Here is a 25567-nt window from a genome sequence, read left to right on the forward strand (position 1 = left end):
GATTTGGGTTATCTCAATCATGGTTGACCTGCCTTCGCCTCTTATATGCCAGGCATTTAAAGCCTCCAGTCTTATGGTCGTTACTGTATGAATTTCGTGCACTTCTCAAGGCATTCTACTAGCACGTACTTACTTGCCTATTGAAATAAAAACTAAACTTATTCACTCGCTAACTGAACTACGCTTCTCTAGATGGTATACTTTTTATCTCTCCCTTCGCAATTGTCTCAATTCCATTTCCATTTTGATCCCTATAATATTCCATACTTGTTCCCAATTTGATATGACCATCTTCGAAATAGTATCGCAACAGTTGCCGTCCTTCGGTTTTCACAGTATGTACTTGCCTGCCTCAGTTCTTCTTCGGTCGTTATTTCGTTCATATGCTTAACCCCATTCACCGCTTCGTGTAATAAGGCTCTCACGTTGGCTTCGTCACCCAAGGATTTTGCAACAATCCCTTCTTTTTGGGTGCGTCTGGTTTTCGCCACGTTTTCGTCTAACTCCTTTAACTCCGGGTCTTCTCTCACTCTCCTAAGGAACGCAGGCTACGCCGTCTTCTCGTTCGCCTCGACGATCAATGCATCGCCCTTTATCCTCTCCCTAGGGGGCCGGCGAATTTCTTTCTTCTTCTGTTCCTTCTTTTCTTACTTCTCCCTTTGCTTCTTCTTCTTCCCCTGCTGACTCTCCACAGTGCGCCATCCATACTCTCTCAGATCGATGGCGCGCTTCTGTTCGCTACTCGGTTTCTTCGGAAATTCGCTTCCCCTGGAGCATCCCTGCCTCTTTTCACTGATCGAGTATTCAGGTGGCTTTTCGGCGTCTCCTGATGTTCAGCCGTAGTTCTCTCCGCAGCTTCTGCCAAACACTTCTTAGCTGTTTTCGCTCTCAACTTGAGCGCTGCGCTTGCTTTATCTTCAGTTGCACGTTATGTTTGTCTTTGACAAACTCGTAGAGCTCGTTCACCTATCGCCTCACCTCGACTACTAAGCTCGATTCTTGAAAAGTGCTGCCGGTCGGGTTCGGTGTGAGCACTCGCTGATTTAGGAACGCAAGAACGCAAGCTTCCACTGGCATCCTTGGGGCTCGCTCCGTATCGCGCGACTATTTCAGGCCGAACATGTCTAAAGGTCCTATCTGCAGAAGAGAGGCTCTCTTTGGTTTCCCTCTCTTTCGTGAATATCTCAGTTGTTTATTTATATTATGATTGTCTCCTTGCATTGAACGATGGTCAAAACAATCGTCTTTTGATTTGTACTGCAAAAATAGTTGAAAATGTACCATTACATTGCAATAATTGGAAGAGAAAGTAAACAAAGAGAGCCTCTCATATGCAGATAGGACCTATTGAAATGTTTTGGCTGAATTTACTCTCGCAGCGATTCCCAACGGTATCGCTGCATTATTTCACTTCTTCTGAACGCGTCTGTGTTCTCTCCAACTACTTCGGTATAGTTTTATGTGTCCATTCTATTGGCAATCCTTCTGTACCGTTATCACCATCCGTTGTACCTAGTCGCTTTCGTGATCTCTTGGTTGTCTATGAAACAGGGAGGCAAAGCTAGGGTTGATGACATTCCTTAATGGGGTTCGTGTCCGTCCAGAGCCAAATCAGCATAAGTCGAAAATTTTACATCCGAGCCTAGTACCCATCAACTTGATGAACGTATCTGAAGGCATGCCAAGGTTTTACCGGGACGGAGGCAAACGTAGGGTGGGGCGGGGCAAGATGGGTCACCTAAGGATGGATCACCATAACTTTGTAAATACAAATCGTATTGGTTTGTATTCGTCCACTACTCTTTAATACACTAGTTAGCTATGCTAAAAGTCGATAAAAAGTTCATTAAATACAAAATATGACGTTAAACAAGCAGTTTTAAAAAGTGATCGATTTTGCGCCGTGAAAAAAGTGCGGGGCAAGATGGGTCACCTTTTAAATAATTCACATTTTCTCAACGAAAAACGTCAAAATATAAGATTTGTTCCGCATTCATATATGCTCCATATCCATACTGAGTAGACAAGAGCTACTAGTAAACATTTTATAAATTTATTTGGAATATAAAAAACTTTACGATTTCAGTGGTTTTAAGACGACTTGAAAACCGATGTTTTCACAAATAAATTATCATAATTTTATGTTATAATTTTGAGCGTTCATTCCGCTTCATTAAAGTCATTTATGGGATAGTCTTGTAATAAAAAATAAATAACTTTTGAATGCTCCAAAAATACGTTCAAAATTGAAGGTGACCCATCTTGCCCCGCGGCCGTTTATATGGAGATTATATGGAATGTATCGCTTAAGAAAAATGGCTAAAAACCATTTTATTTTTTATTTCCAATGAGGGGGAATAATTTTTCAATCAATGCCCCAAACTTTTGTATATTCATGCTGGTCATCTAACAAAATTATTAACATAATCAAAACATGAGTAATGCACCCGAAAATGGCACTGACCCATCTTGCCCCGCGACCCATCTTGCCCCGCCCCACCCTACCATTAGCCCACTCGCCATTTCAAGTTGGGGCCACCCTACTCTACTCAGGGAGCAGAATAGCACGTATGTCAGCCCATAGTCGACATTCGACCCGCATTCCGTTGTCCGTTATCGTTTGCGTTGATCAATATGCTATAACCAGGATGTTGCTGGCATCAATCCTGATGTGACGGTTGGCGCTACGGGAGTTTGGGCTGAGGCACTTTGGAAGCGGTATCAGGTCACTTGTACGGAGTAGCTTGCAGAAACTTACTTACCTTACCGGTGAAACTAATGCCTGCGTGTCCTCTGCTGTACGTAGGAGTCGTCTCCATTCTACTCGATCCATGGCTCTGCGAAGGGTCCGTGAATCGTCCTCCACTTGATCGGCCTATCTAGCTTGCTGCGCACCAAGTCTTCTTATATCGGTCGGATGGCTTTCGAGAACCATTTCAATCGGGTTGCTATCCGTCATCCTGATGACGTGACCCGCCCTCCGCAGCTTCCCGATTTTCGCGGTGTGGACGATGGTTGCTTGTTTCAGCAGCTGATGCAGCTCGTGGCTCATTCGCCTTCTCCAACTCCCATCTTCCATCCGCACTACGCCGTGCGTAGGTGGTACGCAACACCTTCCGTTCGTAAACTCCAAGGGCGCGTTGGTCCTCTGCACGTAGGGTCCATGTTTCGTGCCCATGGAGGACTACCGGTCTAATCAGCGTTTTGTAGCTGGTTAACTTCGTGTGACGGCGAACTTTGTTCGATCGCAGAGTTCTGCGGAGTCCAAAGTAAGCTCGATTTCCTGCCAAAATGCGCCTCTGAATTTCTCTGCTGGTGTCATGTTGGCGGTCACCAGTGAGTTCAAGTACACGAATTCTTCAACCTCCTCGCTTTCATTACCATCGTTAGAAATTCGGAGTGGCGGGTGCGATGATTCCTCCCCGGAGCCCTTTGCCATCATGTACTTTATCTTCGACACATTAATGACTAATCGGATTCACCTGGCTTCATTCTTTAGCTACTATGCGAGCTATAATATCAATATCATCAGCGAAACCAAGCAGCTGAACGGACTTCGTGAAAATCGTCCCACTCGTGTTTATCCCCGCTCTCCTAATTACACCCTCTAAAGCAATGTTGAACAGCAAGCACGAAAGACCATCACCTTGCCGTAACCCTCTGCGAGATTCAAAGGTATTCGAGAGTGTCCCTGATATTAGGAATTACGCACATCATGCGATCCAACGTCGCCTTGATCAATCGTATCAGCTTATCCGGGAGTCCGTATTCGTGCTTAATTTGCCATAGCTGTTCTCGATCGATTGCATCATACGCCGATTTAAAATCGATGAACAAGTGATGTGTGGGCACGTTGCATTCGCGGCATTTCTGCAACACCTGGCGGATGGCGAACATCTGGTCCGCTGTAGCGCGTTCAGCCATGAATCCAGCCTGTGTTGCCCCACGAACTCTCTTGCAATCGGTGATAGACGGCGGCATAAAATTTGAGAGAGTAGTTTTTGTAGATGAGACACATGATATCTTCCATCCATTCTTCCGGTAATACTTCCTCCTCCCAGAACTTGGTAATGACCCAGTGAAGAGTTATAAACACCATGGTTTGTTATAATTATGTTATATTTTTGTTACAATTTTCTAGTCGGTTTGCGTTATAGTGAAAAGTATCCAAAATAATACCACTTTCCCAAATGGCCCCTTGCTATATTTGGAAATGACTTGATTATGACTTGATTATGATTATGACCGAGGGGGGCCGCATTGATTGAGATGTCAAAATTTTGTCCACTTGCATACGAAGACGGTGGTGGTGCTGGTGGTGCTGACTCAACGAACCAATCAACCGCGATTCGAAGAAACTAAACCACCTTAGCAAATCTACATCAGAGAAGAGCAGAAGTTGCTGTTCAGCGCAAACAAACCAATCAAAAGCTGATTAATCATTTACCCACGCAGCGCTTCTGTTATCCACCATTCCGAACGTGGCTCATCGGATTTCAGTTCAGTTCTGAAGAATGGGAAGATGATTCGATATCGCTGCTTGATCTCGTCATCGTACCCCACCCTACCTCTGACTGTTTGGATGCACCAAAGGGTGCGATTGATGACGTTATGGTGCACCGCGACGGAAGTGGCGGCGGTGACAATCCGTATGACACATTCGACCCAAAAACATAAAACAAACCTTATTATTGCAGGCAAAGGATGAGCTCTCTCGTATCTCTCTCAGGCCAGTCGAAGAAATGCAACGCTGTCTGTGTTTACTCACTCGACTTTTTTTGTTTGGGAATGCGGTGCATTCAGTTGGCTCGCTGCAACGCTGCATGGTGGTCCCAGATGGCTCAGACGGCCTGTCCTTTTTTCAGTTCATGAAGAGGCATTTGTCCATAAACCTACTGCTGACTGTTTAAAATCGTTGTAATTAGACCATTTGCAGGTATCGAATGTGTACTGTACTCATTAATCAGTATACTTATACACTGAAATAAATTTTGTCGTGGAAACTACCGATTCCATAGTAAAATTACTAACCGTACCTATGACTCTCAACCAACAACAATTTTCAGTTAATTCCACTAAAACACTGTCAACTTCACTAGCAGTGCAGTTAACATTATCAAAAGTAATCTTAATTTAACAAATGAGCATTGTATTTTTAACCATACTGTGTTGTAAAATGCTGGAAAAATTAACAATGTTTTGTTGTTGAGACGACTATGCTTTTAGTTGAATTTACTACAATGCATTGTAATTTCAAGCATATTTCAGTTACCTTAACAGATTTTGTTATCGGTTGAGAATCATAGGATAGTAATTTTACTATGGAATCGGTAGTTTCCACAACAAAATTTATTTCAGTGTAGGCAAAAGCGTTTTTGTTTGTTTTTTTTTGTAATAAATGTGTGCTTTCAAATTATTGTACCAGCGGATTTGGTGTGTTGGTTAAAGCATGTGACTATCACGCCGAGGACCTGTGATCGAATCCCACCCCTGAAAACCTCACAAAATAGTGAGTTCTTCCTTCGGAAGGGAAGTAAAGCGTGGGAGACTAACTAGCCTACCCGACTAGGAAATTATATCAAGTTTATATCATATTGTGTTAGAATGTTATAATATTTTCTATAACTTATTATGTTATAAACTAGATGCAGGATAATGTTAAAATAACTAAAATTCTAACAAAAAGTACTCGGGTCTAATCAAGATTATCACCTATTTTGTTATAATTATATGTGATATGAGTTTTGGCCTCCGGATAACTAGGTTCTATCAAAGTTTGATAGAATTTTGTATTATTATTTTTCAAATATCGAATATTCAAATATAAATTATAATATAATAAGTTATCAAACTTCATTTATTACATAATGTGATACAAATGAGTTATACTGTTTAGAAAACACCAAGGATCTTGAACATGATTATATCACAATGAGTTAAAAATATCATAGTTTGTTAGGTTTGTGTTATATTTTTGTTACAATTCCCTAGTCGGGTAGGGCTAAAAATTGCGTGAATGAGCCATTTTACGAAGTGACAACAATGTTGATGATGGTATTGATTTTCCCGGGTTATTGGACGCTACCTCCTGTCAAAATTCATTCATAAAATCGGCTCGTGAGAGAAAACTAATTTATTGAACCACTGTGCACTGCCTCAGACAGCGAATGTTGACCCAAAATCACAGCTAACAACAAGGGACCACACCTCTCAACCGTCGCGTGTCGCGACGGCACAGGAACGGATCGAACTGCATTGAACCTGAGGCGGGAGAGCTAAACCAATTGATCCCAATTCTGATGGTGCGGTGCGATGTGCGACAAACGCACTGACTGATCAGATTAGCTCTGCTCCCTTTGTGGAGTTTTCGTTCTGGCGGCCCGGCTGGGTGTGGGTCGATCTGTCTGTATCTGCGGTCTGGTCGTCGCCGCCTAATGAACGAATCATGTTCAGTCGTAGTCGGACGTGTGTAACACCGAGGAGATATTATAGCTTATGGAATGCATCGGCATGGGAAGAGCCGCCGCCACACCTGTGCGACGGTGATGGTCGTACTAACCGTGCTGCAAGTGAGGTCAGCTTACCTACTAAGAACATTGTTCGAAGGAATTCCGAAAGAGAATGCTGCATTCAGTTTGTTCCAGGAATAATCGTCGCCATATGATACCGGATTTGAGTTCGCAAAGTTGAAGGGCTGTAGAGCAAATCAATATTGATGACATAAGAAAATCAAGTTCAAATTCAATCTCAGCCTAATCCGAATCAACTTCTTAAATCCCCAAAATTGAGAATGACCTCATACTCCAGCTCCTATCTAGCATCGTGCGCATACTATCCCGCATGTTACCAACCCAATCCAAGCGTCCAATCGTCCGCTAAATAAAGGCCATTAGCTTGGCCATTAGATGCATTATCACCAGTCAGTGCGACGGCGACGACGTTGTTGGTTCTGCTGAATTGTCAAGTTGAACATAGTATAGGTACGTACAATCCCCACTGGGTGAAGGTTAAATCATCTTCTGACTGAATACTTAATAACGAATGACTTAATAGCGAAAGACCCCGATGCGTCCTGCGCCAGTGCTGCCGTTGTCCCCTCGACTGTCGTCATCGCTATCAATAGCTGGCTGAAGCGACAGAAGGGTATCTACATACATGGTAGAAATGATTTGATGCCAGCCACCCGACCGACGACGGCGCTTAACGAATCAACCGAATCGAAAAATAAGCGCGAGAAATTCAGAGGAACCTGGGGGGAAAATGTACGTTGAATGAAAATGTAAAATAGGTTGTTGGATTAAATCAGGGTTTTCAACATACATTTATGTAAAAGAAAAAGCTTCTTTTTCTTGACGTATTGTGCCAACTAGGGAAAATGCCTGCTTCTCAGCCAGTGTCCCATGAGCAGTTCAGCAGTTATTGATTGAGAATTTTCTGTGCCGATGACCATTTTGCAGGAGTTTGTTCTGGGTTTCCGCAGGGAGCTATTTCTGCGATTCTTACAGGAGTTTCTTCTGAGTTTCCTCAAGAGGTGCCATACAGAATTCTTCCAGGAACTCCTTCTGGGGGTTTCTCTAGAGATTTCTTACGAAATTTCGTACAAGAATATTCCTCCGGGACTTCGTTCCGATAAACCTTCAGGAATTCATCTCAAGATTCATCCAGGTATTTCATTTGAGATTCCCCAGAAACTCTTCCTGGATTTTTTTCAAGGAGTTTCGAGAAACTTATAGGAATTCCATCCTGCGAAGCAACACTTGGAGGAGTCCTAGAAAGTACTTGTGGAGATATCCCAGAATTAGCTCCTCAATGAATCCAAGAAAAACTCCTTGAGGAGGCCCAAAATGAACTTCTATAGCAATGTCAGAAGGACCTCATTTAGGAATCCCAGAGAGAGCTCCTGGAGAAATATCAGAAAATGAAATGATCAAATGGAGGAATGCTTGAAGGAACTCCTTGAACAATTCCAGAAGGAACTCTTAACCTTCCGGCACTCTCGTGGTTGGACACCACCGCACCTACCCTGATGCTGAGTACAAAAAGCGAGACTTTTTCATCGTGTTTTACAAAATACAATAGTGCGACCACTCGATGGTTAATAGAATCCCTGGAGAAGCTTCTGAAGCAATTCCAGGGAGGATTTCTAGGAGAATCTTAGAAAGAACTTCTGGAGAAATCGTGGAAGGAATCCTAGAAGAAATTCCAGAAGTAATCTCGGGACGAATACCTCCAGAACTTCTAGATTACCAAAAAAGAAACTACTGGAGCAAGTTTGGAAAAAATCTCTGAATAAATCCCGGAAAAAGTTCCGGAGGATTTTGGGTGAATCTCATCCCTGAGCAGCTTTTTTGAGGATTTTACTTGGTTTTTGCGTTTCACTCAAACTTGGTTTTTGCGGCGCCCCAACGTGTCGCAAGTTCGCTTTTTAAAAATTCTTTTTACATATGGTTTCTCCAGAAATTTTCTACGAGTTCCTTATACGATTCCTCAGGAAGCTCCGTCAGACGCTCCGTCCAGAATTCTTCCAGGAGTTTCTTTTGAGATCCCTTAACCCTTTCATACCGGTTGGCTCATTTGCACCTCGCTGACGCGTTCTACAGCGGCGAGGTTGGTGAAAAAAGTCGTCCCAAAGCGGTTAAAAAGTTCAATCTGGGATTCCTGCAGCTACTCCTTTATTAGTATTAGAATAGTATAGTAATTCTTTCTGGGACTTCAAGGGATTTGTTCTGGAATTTCTCCAGTAGATTAAGGGATCTTGCTAGAATTCTTTCCGTGATTCTGCAGAAAGAATACCTCGAAAAATGAAATCCCAGAGGAAACATTAGGAGCAAACCCAGAAAAAACTTCGGGGGAATTCCCAGCAAAGCTGCTGGAGAAGTTTATTGAAGCATTTTTGTAGGAATTCCTCAAGGACCTACTGTTGGAACTTTATAAGGAACTTCTTGAGCAATTCTATAACGTATTCCACAAATACAAACTCCAGGTGGAGTTCCCCAAAAAACTTCTTTTTTTTTTTATTTCAGACACATTTAGGAGAGGAAACTTCCTGATGAAATCCTGGAAACAGTTTCTGAAAGAATCCTCGAAGGAGCTCCTGGAGGTATTCCAAAAAGATTCCTCGGAGGAACACATGCAGGAACTCCCGAAAAAATCTGGATTTAGTTCTTGGAGGTGTTCCAGAAGAGATCAAAGTGGATAATGAAATGATAGATATGATAGATTTCGCTAGGTAGCGAACAAGTGTGAAAATTTTATAGAAGGTGAAATTAGGCAAGTAGGCCATGTATTGAACGAATACATCGAATGCGTGAAACTTCTGCCGTGCGACCTGTGCTTTTAAACAGATCGGCTTGGTTGGTAGTTCATACCACCTTACCAAGACTGGCAAAAGTTTCAGGCACCCGACTGCCTATGTATTGTTCTGTTTTCATTACCAGTCTTGGTAAGGTGGTATGAACTACCAACCAAGCCGATCTGTTTAAAAGCACAGGTCGCACGGCAGAAGTATCACGCATTCGATGTATTCGTTCAATACATGGCCTACTTGCCTAATTTCACCTTTTACAATAAAACAATAGCATGAAACGTGCTCACCAATTTATCTGGAATCGAAAAACCCATTAAACCGACGCACACAAGGGAGAAACGGATCCCACTGGACCGAGTCTGATCCTCGCGCTGACGCCCTGAACGCCCTGAACTGAAATACGTGGGAGTCAAAAAAGCCTATCACATCCGGGATTTTCAACCTTCCAGATTTTATTTATTTGTAAGGAAAAGTATGCACATTTTCATGTGCCGTGCATAAAAAGAGAGTGAGCAGCTCAGAGCCATTATTGTGCATTAGAAAATGTAATCATGACGATAACTATGGCAACGGTGGGCAGAGGTAGTTGATAGGGTAATGCAAAGGAAGGTTACAGGGGCATTTCAGAGGGTACCAAGGGGTCCGATGGGTGTTCTAAGAGCCTCAGGGGCGCTTCAAGCGGCCTCTGGGCGTTCCAGAGGTGTTACAGCGAATCTCAGAAACGTTTCAAGGAGGGGGAACCATTTGGGAGATACCAGGAGGTCTCAAGCGTTTAAAAGGGTCTTAATAACGCCTTAAGGAGTCTCAGAGGTTCTCAAGGGCTCCAGGGAGTCTTTTGGGCGCTTCAAAGGGTCTCAGGGGATCATAGGGGGCGTTTCGATGGATGTCAGAGGCATTTTCGGGGGTTTCGAAGGGTCTCAGGTGTGTTACATTGGGTCCGAGGGGGTTTTAGATGGACTTCGGTGGCATTTTAAGAAGTTTCTGATGATTTTCGGTGGGTTACAGAAGTGTTTCGTAGGAGTTTCAGATACTCCTTCACAAAAACTCTCGAAACCCTTTATAACGCCCTGTAAACCTCCATAATCCCATTGAAAGGCCCTTAAAATCCCTTTGATTCAAGGAAATCATCATAATCAATTTAAAATGCCTCTGAAATCCCTTGGATCGCCTTCAAAGGGCTTCAGAAACCCCCTGAAATGCACCGAAAAACCCCTTGAAATGCCCCTGAAATAGTATCAAGCGCTCCTAAAACACCTAGGAATGCCCTTTATCCTTTCAGAATGCACGCCTATTTGATGCTTAAACTGCACTGCGCTCGTGCTGTAATGACGAGTGAGGTTTTTTGGTAGTGCTGTACTTTGTACCTTAACCCTTTAGGACGCGCGCCATTGTAAAAAGTGCAGCACTGCCAAAAAAAACTCGCTCGGATCAATCAGGCGTGCGTCCTGAAAGGTTGAAAGGCTCCTGAAATCCCCTGAAACGCTCATGAAGCACCTTGGAACCACCTTCTTTGGGCACTCTGGGAACTTAATGGAAGCCCCCTTGGCCTCATCTCAACTGGCCAGGAGCAAGACACGCGAACTAGATTCCTTTGTTGAAGCTCTGACTTAATGTATGCATAAAATGCCCTCTTTTTATGCCCTTTTCAATTTATGCGCATTTTTTGTTTACGCACCCCCCAGTAAATGTCATTCCAATGTACTCATATTTTTACAATACCATCTCTCTTTCGGCTTTCCCATTCTTTCGGTGTGTGGTAAACATTCTTAAAATTATTGAAGAATTTTGTTTGTGGCCATTCCACAATCAATAGTCCGAATCCACGCCTTAGCATGAAAAAAATCCCTATCTCTCAAACATCCTAACATTCAAACCTCCAATTAAGTCAAATCCATTAAATTTGTTGGTTTTAATTGGTTTTTCTCGGTGATGTTGAATGTCATTTAAAGAACCATTTAACGTTTCAACCTACTTTTTTTTATTTTTTCGGTCATCATCAGAAAAATTCTGCCGCCCGTTCGTATTCCACGGCGGTGCTCTTACCAATGAAAGATCAAATCCATTATAGTAAATTCCATTAAAGTTACTGGAACTTAAATGGAATTTGACTGTATTCACAGCAAAACAAATGTTAATATGCTACGGTTTCGTGAATATCTGTTCTTCGAAAAGGTCATTAGGCTGAATAGGCCGAATAGGAACCTTTTATGAGGCTGAATACGTCATTATGCCGAACAGGTCAATAGGCCGTATAGGTCATTAGGTTGAATACGTCATTGGGCCTCAAAAATCGTTAGGCCGCAAAGATCATTAGGCTGCAAAGGGCTTTAGGCCGAAACGGTCTTTATGTTGAGAAGGTCTTTATATCGAAAAGGTCTTTTGGCCAAAAAGGTGCTTAGGCTAAAAAGGTCTTTAGGCCGAAGAGGTCTTTGGGCCGAAAAGGTCTTGAGGCCGAAAAGACCTATTCGGTCTAATGACCTATTCAGCCTAATGACCAATTCGTCCTAATGACCTATTCGGCCTAATGACCTGTTAGGCCTAATGACCTATTCGACCTAATGACCTATTCGGCCTGATGACCTATTCAGCCTAATGACCAATTCGTTCTAATGACCTATTCGTCCCATTCGGCCTAATGACCTATTCGGCCTAATGACCTAATCGGCCTAATGACCAATTCGGCCTAATGACCTATTCGGCCTAATGACCTATTCGGCCTAATGACCTATTCGGCCTAATGACCTATTCGGCCTAATGACCTATTAGGCCTAATGACCTATTAGGCCTAATGACCTATTCGGCCTAATAACCTATTCGGCCTAATGCCCTATTCGGCCTAATGACCTCTAAGGATAACTCCTATTATTTCTTCACAAGTTCTTCATAAATTCAAAAATATTTCCTAGGAATTCTGTTTTATTTATTAATTCGTCCTCAGATTTCTCCAAGAAAACTACTAGAAAATCCTCCAATAATTTTATTAAAGGTTTTCTGATGAATTATCCTATAAATTTCTCTATTTTTCTCTATGAATTCCACTAAGAATTTTTTCGAGGAATTTCTTCAGATTCTTTCGATTATTTCTCCAGAGATTCAATCAAAAGTGCTTCCTAAAATTTCTGGTGCATATTTCTTCTGCAGAAGTTCCTGAATGGCATACATGAATAATGCTTAGGAGAATATTTAAAGAAACACCTCAAAAAACCCCTTTATACTCAGAGACAAAAATCTTGGGAGAATAATGAAAGAAATTTGCAAGCAATTCCCAAGAAAAACGCTTTAGTAACTTCTAGAGAGACTCCTGGAACAACCCGTAATGGAAATCCTCAACTTTCAAACTTTCAAAAAATTCAGTGCAAATCGCAGATACAGGTACTGATTGAATTATTCTTTTCTCTCCTTTATGAAGGAAATCCTTGAAAGAACCTTTCCTACAGAGAAACTTCAAAACTATTCAAAGGGATTTGTACACAAACATACCTAAACTACTACCTGGAGAAATTTCTGTAGGAAATCCTGCAGAAACAATAAAAAATCCTAAGCATTTTTTTTTTTTGAGAACTACTGAAGAAGTTTTCGAAGAAACAATAGAATACACGGAGACAAATTTCGTTTGTTTGAAACAAAAATATTCATGTTTATTCGGTGAACTGAAAAAACGTGCAAATCTAAAATTTCAATTTTTAAAACTAACTCAATTACATATTTATTTCGACAACACCCATTGAGAAGCCCCCCGTTCCACCGTCGAGAACATAAACTAAATAAACAATAAACAAAACTCACAAGTTGCAGCTGCAACATTAAACAAGATTTCCTCCTGCAATAAAGATAAGTTTCACCGAAACTCTCCATGAAATCCCGTTGTTTTCGGGAGCATATGTTATCTAATAGATGTTTACAAGATGTTGGCATTGAAGTACAACATGGGAGGTGAATTTTCCAGCGAAGGAAATGACTTAATAAGTTTGATGGGAAAACAAATATTTCCCTAGGGCCGACCCGCCACAAAAAAAACAAAAATATTTACATTTTTTTCTAACATCATCTGTCAGAAGATACATTTTTGTTTCAAACATGGATTGCATTTGCTTTAAATGTGAAGTTTGATTTGCTCCAAACAGTTTTATTTTTGCTCCCTGAACAAATTGACAATTTATTTGAATTTACCTCAAATATTTTTGATTTTAACATAGTTTTTTTCTGAATGATTGTAAGGATTAGATTCTGGAGTAATTACTGCAGCAATTGTGGATAGATTTTTTGGAAAAATAATTCTGAAAGAATCCCTTGTCCAAATATATCCCCAAAGGAATGCCTAACGGAACTTCCACAAAAAATCTCTTCTGATTTTTTAGAGGAGTTTCCAAATAAACAAATGCTCAATAAAATCCCTGAATTAATTGAGCAATACCTGAAGGTACCTCAAGAGAAATTCAAGAAATAATTTCTTAAAAAAAATCTTGAAGAAGTTGTAAATTTCAAAAGAAACATCCAAGAGGGATTTCTGAAAAAAATCTCAGAATCTTGAAGAAAACATTTTCCCTGGGATTGCATCTTTTGAAGATACCTTTGGAGAAATTCCTGGGGAAATCCCTGGAGAAGTTTTCAGAAGAATTTCTTGAGGTTTTTCTAGATGAGTATTCGGAGAAATTCCAAGGAACAATTTTGACAATATTTCAGGAGGATTCCTTCAGCAATTTTTGAAGAAATCCAAGAAGAAATACAAGCATGAACTTATGTTGCATTCCTTGAATGAATTTTCTGAAGAAATTTCTGAGGACACCCATGGACCAATTTCAACATGAATCCTTTGAGAAATTTCTTGAAAAATGCTGAAAAAGAGCCAAAGAAAATTCCTGGGAAAATTCCTGAAAAAATCTCTGGAGCAATCCCTGGAGAGATTTTCAAAGAAATCCACAGACAGGATGCATTTTGATCCTAGAGATTTTTTTAGAAATTTCAAGAATAATTCTTGCAAAACACATAGAAGGAATTCCAGTAAAAATGTTCCTTCCGCGATAGTTCCATAAATATTTCGTGAAAAAAATTAGCTGATATGTGAAAATCTTGAGTAAATAACTAGCTCTTATTTCATCATGACCGTACTGAAAATGAGACCATCTAACCAACTAGCAGGCAGCTGTTCGTCTTTTCATATCTTTATTATCATACACTGAAGTATCAATTTATGCACATGGCTGGAGGTGCATAAATTAAAAATGTGCATAAATTAAAATATGCATGAAAAGAGGGAGATTTGTGCATAAATTAAGTTGGGGCTTTAATGAGGAAATCTAGTTAGCGAGAACAGGTCTTGTTCCTGGGTATTCAAGGTGGGGCTAAGGGGGTTTCCAGAATGTTCCCAGATAGTCTAAAAATGGGGGTTCCAAGGGGCTTCAGGGACGTTTCAGGAGGTTGTTTCAGGGGATTTGAGGTGCCTTTTAAGGGCGTTCTGTCAGGTTTTGATGGCGTTTTAGTGGGATTACGGGGAATTCAGGGGCATTTCAATAGAAACTAGGGGGTTCAGGGACGTTTCAAGAGGTTTTAAGGGCAATTCAGGGGATCGCAGGGCCTTTAAAATACGTTACAAGGGGTTTGAAGGGCGTTTCACGGAGTTTTAGAGAAATTTCAGAGAATTTAAGGTGGTTTTAGGAACATTTTAAGGGTGTTCCTAGAGTTTTTAGGGGCGTTTGAAAGCATTTTAGGAGCACTTCAAGAGGTTTTCAGTGGGTTAACACACCTAAGACACTCAGAAACCCTCGAAAACTCCTTCGTGGTACTTCCGTAACGCCTCCGAATCCTACCAAATATGCTCTGAAAGTTCCTAAACTGCCTACAAAAATCCCCCTTGGACCCAGGGGGAGCAACACTTATTTCGCCAAGACTAAAAACCTAAAAAAAGCCGAAAAATGTCGCTAAAACCCGAAAAAGTTGTACGGGTTTTACCGGCGACTTGTTTTGGAGTTTTTCTGCTTAGCAAAACTAGTATCGCTCCCCCAGCTCGGACCCCATGTAACGCACCTGAGACGCTCAGAAACCTTCTAAAACTTCTCCGTAACGCTTCCGTAACGCCTCTGAATCCTGCCGAAAAAGCTCTGAAACTTCTTAAAATGACTCCGACATCCCCCTAAAACCCCTTCGGACCCCATATAACGCACCGGCGACGTTTCGAAACTCCCGAAAACTTCTCCGTAACGCCTCCGAATCCCGCCGAAAACGCTCTGATACATCCTGAAATGCCTCCGAAATCTCCCTTAAACCCCCATGGATCTCATGTAACGTAACACACCTGAGATGCTCCTAAAACCCCGAAAACTCCTTCGTAACGCCTCTGAATTCCGCCGAAAATGCTCCTGGAATGCCTCCAAAAATCCCCCAAAAATCCCCTCGGACCCAGTGTAACGCATCTTAACCCCCAAAAACGGCTCCGAATCCCTCCAAAACCCACTCGGATCCCATGTAACGCAAGTGAGACACTCGGAAACTCTTTAAAAGGTACCTGTAACGCCTCCAAAACACCCTGAAACTCTTCTGAGATTGCCAGACACCCCCTTGAAACCCCTTGGGATCCCCTTCAAACGCCCCTGAGATCTCCTGGTACCCCCCCTCCTCCTGAAACCCCTTGGGATCCCCTGAAGCGCCCCTGCAATCACCCTTCTCTCCCATATAAACGCCCCTGGCCGCCGATGGTTAGCGTCGAAAATCCTTTGAAACTCTCTGCAATGCTTTTGAAAACCCCTCCCCTCAGACTCCCGAAAACTTCCCTGAGATCTCTTGGAACCCCGCGGAAGTCCCTTGGGACCCCCTGAAACTTCCCTGCGACCTCCCTTTGCTCATCCCTCAACGCCCTGGTCGCCGTTGCAATAGTTATCGTCATTAATAAATATTCTTATGCACAATGTTTTTTTCTGAGTACGGTGTAAGAGTTGATTCATCTGCTTATTACCATGCTTGAGAAGCTCGGCCGGGAGTTTGGTCCTCCCAGTTGTTCTTTAGCCCTCCACTGGCTATCTTGGCCTTTGACAGTTTCGGAGAATCTCCGCATACCATTCTGTTCCATACTCTTTTGCGCCTAAGCAATCACATTTTCATCGTGTTTTTTTTTATCCAAGATATTTCAGCGCATTTAAACAAAACGCAATGTTTAAAGGTTTGAAATGTATTTTGTTGAAATGTTTTACTGAACCTTCGAGAAAGGCTCCATCTACGTTAGGTGGATAAATTTTCCTATAAGTCTTTGATATATCCTAAAACATGTTTGAAGGCATCATTTCAATCAAACAAACCGGTTTCGAACTATACATTGAGAAAATCTGCTTACGCCTCTTCTGTAAGTTCAAATAAACGTTTCACACCCCAGATCCCCATATGAGTAGAAAGGCATACGATCGCACAAGCTCGATCTTGCATCTGAGTTTATTATTCATTTATGGAATGTTTCTCTCCACACGCGATGACGTGATAAATGACAACTGTCTTAATCGATTGTTTGCCCACTTTGTTTCCCCGCAGATTCGTCGGACATCGTCGACTGCAAGCTGAAGCTGATCATGGGTCTGATATGGACGTTGATCTTGCACTACTCGATCTCGCTGCCGATGTGGGAGGGCGACGACAGCGAGAATCAGGCCAACGGCAACAACACCACCCCCAAGCAGCGACTCATGAACTGGATCCACCGGCTGGTTCCGGACCTGCCGATCAACAACTTCACAAACGACTGGACCAGTGGCAAGGCCATTGGTGCTCTGGTGGACGGAGTGGCCCCCGGTCTGTGCCCGGATTGGCCCATGTGGGATCCAAAGGATGCCGTCCAGAATGCTACTGAGGCCATGGGTCTGGCGGATGATTGGCTGGATGTGAGGCAGCTCATCCGACCGGAGGAAATGGTCAACCCGAACATTGACGAGCAGTCCATGATGACCTACCTGTCGCAATATCCCAACGCCAAACTGAAGCAAGGTGCTCCTCTGCGACCCAAAACCAACCCGAACAGGTAAGTGGGTGGGGGTTGCGGCTCGAAAATTTGTTTTGACCATATTGACTGAAATTACATACCAAACTATCGGTTGAAACCAAAATTCCTGAAAGCAACCGACCTTGAACGATTTTGATATAGTTGTAGATAATCTGTTTTGACCCCTAGCCCTACCCAACAAAAAAAACGAAACCTTCTATCCCTAAAACGACGGACAGACAGCCAGGAACGACAAAGCCATATTTTACTCTTTGTTTTATCTTTCTCCCATTCTCGCACGCTGCACAGTACTCCACCGCCGCGGTAAGTTGCCGTGTCGTTTGCCTCTCAATTGCTCAGCTCTCAGTTGCATTATTAAAGTTACGCATTTTGCTCATATAGTTTCTGTACAGTCTTGATCAGCAAACAAAAAAATCAAGTCAATATCGAACGTTTTCTAAAACCCGAGTTCAAAATTCCAAATTCTGCCGTAGCGACATCTATCCGTGTGTAGCGTTGACGCGTCGTTGCTGTTTTGACTAATCGCTCACAGATGGCACCACTAGTAAAGTACTCACCCGCCCGTGATTTCGACACCTACACGTTAAGACCTTAAAGTTTTCAAAAAAGCAGAAGAACAAAAGCTAATGTAAATAGCAACAACGCTTCCAACTAGCATGCGGTGGCCTTGCCACAGTTTCTCGTTTTGATCCGTTGAGTTCTTCATCATCTTCCGGAAGAATTCAACTGCGCGCGGCACCTCCTAGCTAGACCACTAACCTGGACTTCCTTCCCCATTCGTTCACTCTAGGGTTCGTGCGTACGGTCCCGGAATCGAACCAACCGGACCGGTTGTCGGAGCCCCCGCTAATTTCACGGTGGAAACGTTCTCCGCCGGTAAAGGTATGTCACTTACGCGACCGCGTAAACTCCGAAACCCCCTTTAATCTCAACCCTCCCCAACAGGAACCGTCGACGTGGCCGTCGTCAACCCGAACGGCAACTCCGAGAAGGTGGACTGCCGTTTCAACAACGACAAGAACCTCACCTACTCGTGTTCGTACGTGCCGAAGATCGAGGGTCCCCACAAGGTGTACGTCAAGTTCTGTGGCCGCGATATCCCCAAGAGTCCCTACGAAGTGCTGGTGGACTGCCAGGCCGGGGATCCATCCAAGGTGACCGCCAGCGGTCCCGGTATCCAACCGGACGGGGTAACCGTCAACAAGCAAACGTACTTTGAAATTTCGACCAAGGACGCCGGCAAGGGGGTTCCCGAGGTGATCATCCTCGATCCGGCAAACCACAAGACTTCGGTGGCGGCAAAACTTCGGCAGCTCGCTCAGAATCAGTACCGGTGCGAGTACACCGCTAATGAGGTTGGTTTGCACTCCGTCAATGTGTTCTACAATGGGCAGCAGATCAAGAACAGCCCCTTCGGAGTTCGAGTGGCTCCGGTTTGTGATCCCAAGAAGGTCAGAGCAAGCGGCCGTGGACTTCAACCGGTGGGAGTTCGTGTGAATGACGAGGATTGCACCTTCCGCATCTACACGGAAGGTGCCGGCGAAGGCATCCCAGAGGTAAAAGTGTTTGGTCCGGGAGGTGTCATCCCCGAGTACAGCATCCGGAAGGTCGACGGTACAACCTATGAAGCTCAATACATTCCATTGAAGGAGGGTCGCTACAAGATTCTGGTGCTGTTCGGAGGAGTGGAGATCCCCAAGTCTCCCTTCGAAGTTAAGGTTGGTCCACAGAAACATACTTCAATAGTGGCGTATGGTCCCGGACTTAAATCCGGAATGGTGGGCAATCCGGCAAGCTTCGTGGTGGAGACCAACGGTGAAACCGGTAATCTGGGCTTCAGCATAGCTGGCCCCTCGCAAGCAGAGATTGAATGCCATGACAACGGGGATGGTTCGGCTCTAGTCAAATATCATCCAACCGCCCCGGGCGAATACGCTGTACATATCCTTTGTGACAATGAAGATATCCCGAAGAGTCCTTACATTGCCCACATCTTGCCCAAGGTGGATGGCTTCCACCCCGAACTGGTCAAGGTCTTTGGACCCGGAATCGAAAAGAACGGAAGCGTCATTACTAACAAGCCGACTGAGTTCACGGTGGACGCCTCCAAAGCGGGAGACGCTCCGCTGGAGGTGAAGATCAACGACGTGTTCGCCAACACTATCCAGCACAAGTTCATGAAGAACTCGGATGGTACCAAGAAGGTGATGTACACCGCTCCAACCGCTGACCCCGTCACCGTCGAAGTGAACTACGGAGGGGTCGCCATCCCTGGATCTCCATTCCGAGTCAACGTGTCAACTCCGCTGGACCCATCCAAGGTTCAATTCTTCGGACCTTGGTTGGAATCCGGCAATCGCCCTAACGCAGCTACCCACTTCAACGTCGACGCTAGAAACGCTGGCAACGGACTGCTGGAGGTTAATCTCGTCCACGAAGAAACCAAGCAGAAGGTTCCTGTGCGCATAATCGATAACGACGACAACACCTACGCTGTGGAGGTGATTCCTCCATTGGCAGGGACGTACACCACGAACCTGGTCTACGGAGGACTCAAAGTCCCGATCGCCCCGAAGGTCACCGTCAACCCAGCTGTGGACGTCTCCAAGATCAAGGTCGATGGCTTAGAACCAAGTAAGTATCCTATTTTAAATTCCTTATCAACCTTCTATTGATCCTTCAAACCCTTCAATCAGCGGCACCGTTGAACAGTCTTCAACAGTTCCGAGTGATAACGAACGGCATCGGCAAGGCCGATCTTGCCGTTACGATCACCAGCCCTTCGGGCAATCGTATCAAAGCGCACGTCATTCCTACGGCCGAAGGTTTCCTGGTCAATTTCACTCCCACCCAGCTCGGCGAGTACCTTCTCAGTGTAAGTTTCGGTGGTACACCGATAACTCCCCAACCCTTCCGCCTGCAGTGTCTGGTAGGTTCCGATTCGCGCAAGGTTCAGGCCAGCGGGCCTGGCTTGGTCAAGGGTATCATCAACCGTCCGGCGGAGTTCATGATCGATACCCGAGGTGCCGGACAGGGTGGACTTGGAGTTACCGTCGAAGGTCCTTGCGAGGCGGCCATCAACTGCAGGGATAACGGAGATGGGACGTGCAACGTAGCCTATCTACCGACGGAGATCGGAGACTACACCATCAACATCACCTTCAACGACGATCACATCGCCGGATCTCCCTTCCAGGCGATCATCGTCCCCGAACCGAACCTGAGCCGAATCCGGGTGTCCGGAATGGGCATCCAACCGCATGGTAAAGCGGTCGTGTTTGCGTGCTCGAGTGTTTCCGTCGTTGTTTGTCAGTGTTCGCCTTCCGCTCTACCCGTTGATCACTAAAAACCGAATCCTTCTCCCCACAGATATTTGCATGGCTTTGTTTTTCGAACTGTTTGAACTAATCTGAAGTAGCGCAATGTGTTTAGATACGACGATTACTAATTCCCGCTCTCCCCCAACAATTCCAGGTGTCATCATGAACGCTCCAACCGACTTTATGGTCGACATGAGCAAGGTCGGAGACGACGTGGACAAGAGCAAACTCTCGTGCAACATCTTCGATCCGCGAGGCAACGAGATCCCGAGCAAGCTGGTTCCCAGCGATAACAGTGACATCTTCCGGATTATGTACACACCGTTCGAGGCGGGTCGCCACACCATCGACCTCCTGTACGACAATGTCCCTGTCCCGGGATCGCCATTCGTAGTCAACGTCAAATCCGGATGTGACCCGACACGTTGTCGCGCTTACGGTCCAGGCCTAGAGCATGCCCTCACGGACCAGTCGGCTACGTTCACGGTGGAAACTCGAGGTGCCGGTGCTGGAGGTCTATCACTTGCCATCGAAGGGCCTTCCGAAGCCAAGATGAGCTGCACCGATAACCGTGACGGATCGTGCGACGTAGAGTACGTACCAACCGAACCGGGAGAGTACGACATCACCATCCGATTCGCTGAAAAGCACATCCCCGGATCGCCGTTCAAGGTCATCGTCAACGAATCTACGCGCCCGGAGAAGGTCAAGGTATACGGTCCGGGAATCGAGCCCGGACAAGTTTACGAAGGTCTGCCGGCAGAGTTTTACATCGACTGCGGCCAGGCCGGACCTGGCGCGGTCGCCGTCAAGCTCACCTCCTCCGACGGAAGCCCCATCAAGGTGCACGTCGAAGACAAGGGTGACGGAGTCTACGCCGTATCCTACAGTCCCCCGAAAGAAGGCTCAGTCCTCACGGCCAAGGTTCGCTTTGCCGACCAGGACGTCAGCTGCAGTCCGTTCGTTATGACCGTGCAACCCGCTCCCGAGGACGCCTCTCCGTTCAAGGTCTACGGCGATGCCGCCACCAAGAAGAATCTCCCGGCGTCGCTGCCGGCCAAGTTCCAGATCGATGCTCCGAAAAAGGGCACCCCGGGATCGACCGGTGCCAAGGAAGACATCAACGTTAGTATTAAGGGTCCCGACGGGAAGTCGCTGGTGCCCAAGATGGAACAGGTCGAGGACGGCACGTACGCCGTGACGTTCGTTCCGGACGAGTGCGGACCTTACAATGTCAGTATTAAGTGCGGCGGAAAGGACGTGGTGGGATCGCCCTTCCTGCTGCAGGCCATCCCCACCGGGGAGGTAAGTTTCCGGGAGTTCGTAGGGAAGTCTTGTTGGCAATTTATGAAATAATATGCTTTTTAGGCGGAGAAAGTAAAACTGTTGGAAGCGATTCCAACCAATCAAGAATACGGCAAGAAGAATCACGTGGCCGTAGATGCGCGCGAGGCTGGAACTGGTGCCGTCACGTGCAAGATTGTGTCCCATTCGGAAGCAGGGTAAGTATTATAACCGTTAATGGAACTTATTTTTTCTTCATTGATGGTAAAGGGATCGGGCAATACATTATTCTGAGATTCTTCCAACACTTGTTCGAGAAATCTTTCCATAAATTTTCCAGGCGTTCAACAGTTTCTTCCACGAGTTTGCTTAAATATTTTAACGGGAATTCCATCAAATCTTTCTTGAACAAGAGGTTTCTTTAGGAATTCCTCAAAAGATTTCCTCAGACATTTCGATATGAATTCCTAAAAGTATTCAGGACGTAGGTATGTATAAGGATTTCATAAATTATTCCAAAAATTCCTTCAAAGTTTGATATAGGATGTCCTCCAAAGATTCCATCCAGAATTTCTATAGATTTTAGGAATTCGATTCTTCTAGGATCTATTCTAGATATTGCCTTACAAATTCTTCGGGAGATTCTTCCGAGAATTCTTCCACGAATCCCTCTAAAGATTCCACAATGAAGAGCACCAGGAGTAAATTAAGGCGAAACTGGATGCATTTCCTCACTTTTAGGTTTTTGATTTTTTTATTAAAGAACGAAGCAATATTTTCAAAATCGGTTTCGTGCACATGTAGAGTAAAGGGTGAGTCGTTAATTATTGTACCACCCTACCTTCAACTAGGGATAGGCGGGGCATAATGAGCAGGTGGGGCATAATCAGCACCTTGTATTTTCACTGTAAATTTCCAAATTTTTTAAACAAATTCCTTGATTGTAGTTTAACTACCTCAAATCCAATGAATTGATGACGAACCATTTGTCAAAAAAAGCCGTTTGCTTTGAAAAAATAGTCAAAATGCGTGAAGTGGTCATGTACTGGGGAAATATTATAAGAACCAGCTGACCTAAAATAAGGTTTTGGAATCAACATAAGGAAGTAATGGGTATCTATCAAATTTCTTGATGTTTACTGGGTCAATGAAATGTTTTTGTAACACTTTCAAAATATTTGTATAATTATTTTGTTAAAAAAATATACTTTAAAAAGTAGATAGTAGGGTGGGGCAAAATGAGCAACTGATGGAAAAATGATGAAAATTTTTAACATTTTAAACAAACGATTTTCACTTTTGGTTTTCTCTGTTACGATGCATATAGTAAGGTTTTATCATTAATTTTCAATTTATTAGCTTTAAAAAATCAGTATCTGTAAATAATCACCGTTTAAAAATGCCTTAATAGTAAAATAGATGGAACCCTACCGTTCCCTACAAATTAAACCCCATAATACCCTCAAATTCTTATTGGTTGTTGCCGGTATGCTTTATCATTGACAAGAACAGTCAGTTAACATTTGATTGTGTACAAAACAGGGATTGATCATCCCGCCCCACCTAGGGTGCTCATTATGCCCCACCTCTAAAACGCAATCCACGATTTTATACGTTTTTAAAAATATTAAATTTTGCAACATTTATAGCTATATTCAAAATTTCAACGATTAGTTTTTGTCAGTTAAGGTTCAAATGAGGATTATACGTCAAAATTACACATTGATTGCGCGTAATTTACTGGATTTGGTGGCAAAATGCTTAAGCTGCTCATTATGCCCCGCCTACCCCTAATTCGCAAACTGTCTACAGTTAACAAAATGAAACTAATTTTTCACATTAGTTTGGTATATATATGTATAACATCTTTTTAATATCGGCTGAAATTTAGAATGCGTTTTAGTAAAATTCACGACATTTTTGATTGACACTCTCCATGTGGACGTGTTCAAGTTCATCTTGAAACAAATAATTAATGCTCTCTGGGTTGTTTCTGCGCATCGTACCTGATTTTCACCCAGCTCCAGGCTTATGTTTCACTGACAACCCTTCCTGAAACCAATTGATGAACATTAAGATGATCGGATAAAGTAGAATCATTAACTTTTTCAAGGCACGATACCATAATTTTAGATTTTAGCATGCAATTGTACAACATCTTTTTGAGAACTATTAACTAAATTTATTATATATCTACCGGAATCTCACTGACAACTCTCCAATTACACAAATGTGAATAACAGACTATAAGGAAAAACTGTGCAAAATTTGGTAAATTTTTGTGAAGTAGGAAAAAAGTAACGTTAGTTTGAAAATGGCACAATAATTATCGACTCACCCTTTATTGATCAAGGTATCTTCTGAATTTTTTTGTGATGGAAAATGTTTTTCGTTTTTGCAGAAACCATTTTTGAACAAAATTTCACAAAAAAATGGTTTCTGCAAAAATGGAAAACATTTTCCACCTCAAAAAAACTCAGAAGATACCTTGATCCATACTCTACATGTGCACGAAACCGATTTTGAAAATATTGCTTCGTTATTTAATAAAACATCAAAAACCAAAAAAATCAGGAAATGCTTCCAGTTTCGCCTTAAAAGATTCCAGCAGGAATTGCTTTGTGGTACCTCCAGAGATACTGTTAAGGCCCAGTAATATCAGCCCTTCTGGCAGCACAGATAAGTTCCACAATCTCTTATCATTAGTGCGCTTTATCGCTCGCAAATTAGGTTCCCATCTTCATCACTGTTACCAGGTAGGCCGATAGAAGCGATCGCCCCTGACTGATCGTGATTCAAATTCACCACTGACTCGGTAGCACTGTAGATGTCGGGGCAGTCGTTAGTTGCAAAAACAATGCGCGAATGAGCATAGAATAGACCCTCTGAACCAAAAGGCTACCGAGCAATAAAGTTTAGTTTTATTTAAATCGTTTCAATAAACAGTGACCCTGAATTCCGCGAGTTTCGAATCTCTACGCGTCCGAAGTTTTCTCAGTGTGCCGGTCCGAATACGTACAGATACTTTCAGAATTCCTCCTAGCTCTTCTAAGAACTTGTGCAGAGATGCTTTCAAGAATCGCACATACCTATTCGTCTAGGAATTTCTTCATATATTTCTCCATAATTTCCTTACGCATCTGTTGACTCTAAAAGTTTTTTTTTTCTTGAGAATCATTCTAGAAATATTTCTAACAATTCTTCAATGTTTTTTTTTCCAAAAATTCCACTTGCAACTTTTCCGGAATTTCTATTATGTCACGCAAAAATCGATCTTTTTCAACCCCTTCTGTTACACTTTTTGTTGTATAGGAGCTCATTTAAGTTAGTATGGGTCGTCACGTTTTGCAACACCTCCCTCCCCCTAGAATCGTGGCGTAATTTGTGCATGAACTCTTCGCTGGAATAATTTAAATATTTATTCAAATGTTCCTTCCCAAAATGTTGCAGATACTCTTTCAAGTTCTATTCCAGAGATAGAACTGATGTCTTTTCTAGAGATTTATCCCACACTTCCTCTCCATGAAGTCCTTTACAAGAATTCCACTAGAATTTGCGCAGGAAATTTCTTCAAAGATTTTTCTGGAAGTACTCAAAAATTACTTTCTGGAATTATTTGGACGTTAATCCGAGACTCCAGAGATTTATCATTAACTTTCTAAAGATTCCTCCAAT

General features: G+C 43.4%; 1 protein-coding gene across 6 annotated transcripts in view; it reads left to right on the plus strand.

Moving 5' to 3' along the window:
- The window catches only part of LOC109400433 (filamin-A), a 365952-nt gene that overhangs the window by 111238 nt on the left and 229147 nt on the right, over positions 1-25567 (plus strand). For 3 of the 6 annotated variants that reach the window (XM_062846659.1, XM_062846655.1, XM_062846656.1), the window contains exons 4-10: positions 16823-17306; positions 17577-17591; positions 18079-18170; positions 18234-19922; positions 19985-20551; positions 20763-21913; positions 21977-22110. In XM_062846659.1, the coding sequence (XP_062702643.1) occupies positions 16823-17306; positions 17577-17591; positions 18079-18170; positions 18234-19922; positions 19985-20551; positions 20763-21913; positions 21977-22110 (4132 nt within the window). The remainder of the gene's footprint in view (positions 1-16822; positions 17307-17576; positions 17592-18078; positions 18171-18233; positions 19923-19984; positions 20552-20762; positions 21914-21976; positions 22111-25567) is intronic. The other 3 variants (XM_062846658.1, XM_062846660.1, XM_062846661.1) reach the window with 3 other exon arrangements.

Source organism: Aedes albopictus, chromosome 1, assembly GCF_035046485.1.
Source record: "Aedes albopictus strain Foshan chromosome 1, AalbF5, whole genome shotgun sequence".
NCBI lineage: Eukaryota > Metazoa > Arthropoda > Insecta > Diptera > Culicidae > Aedes > Aedes albopictus.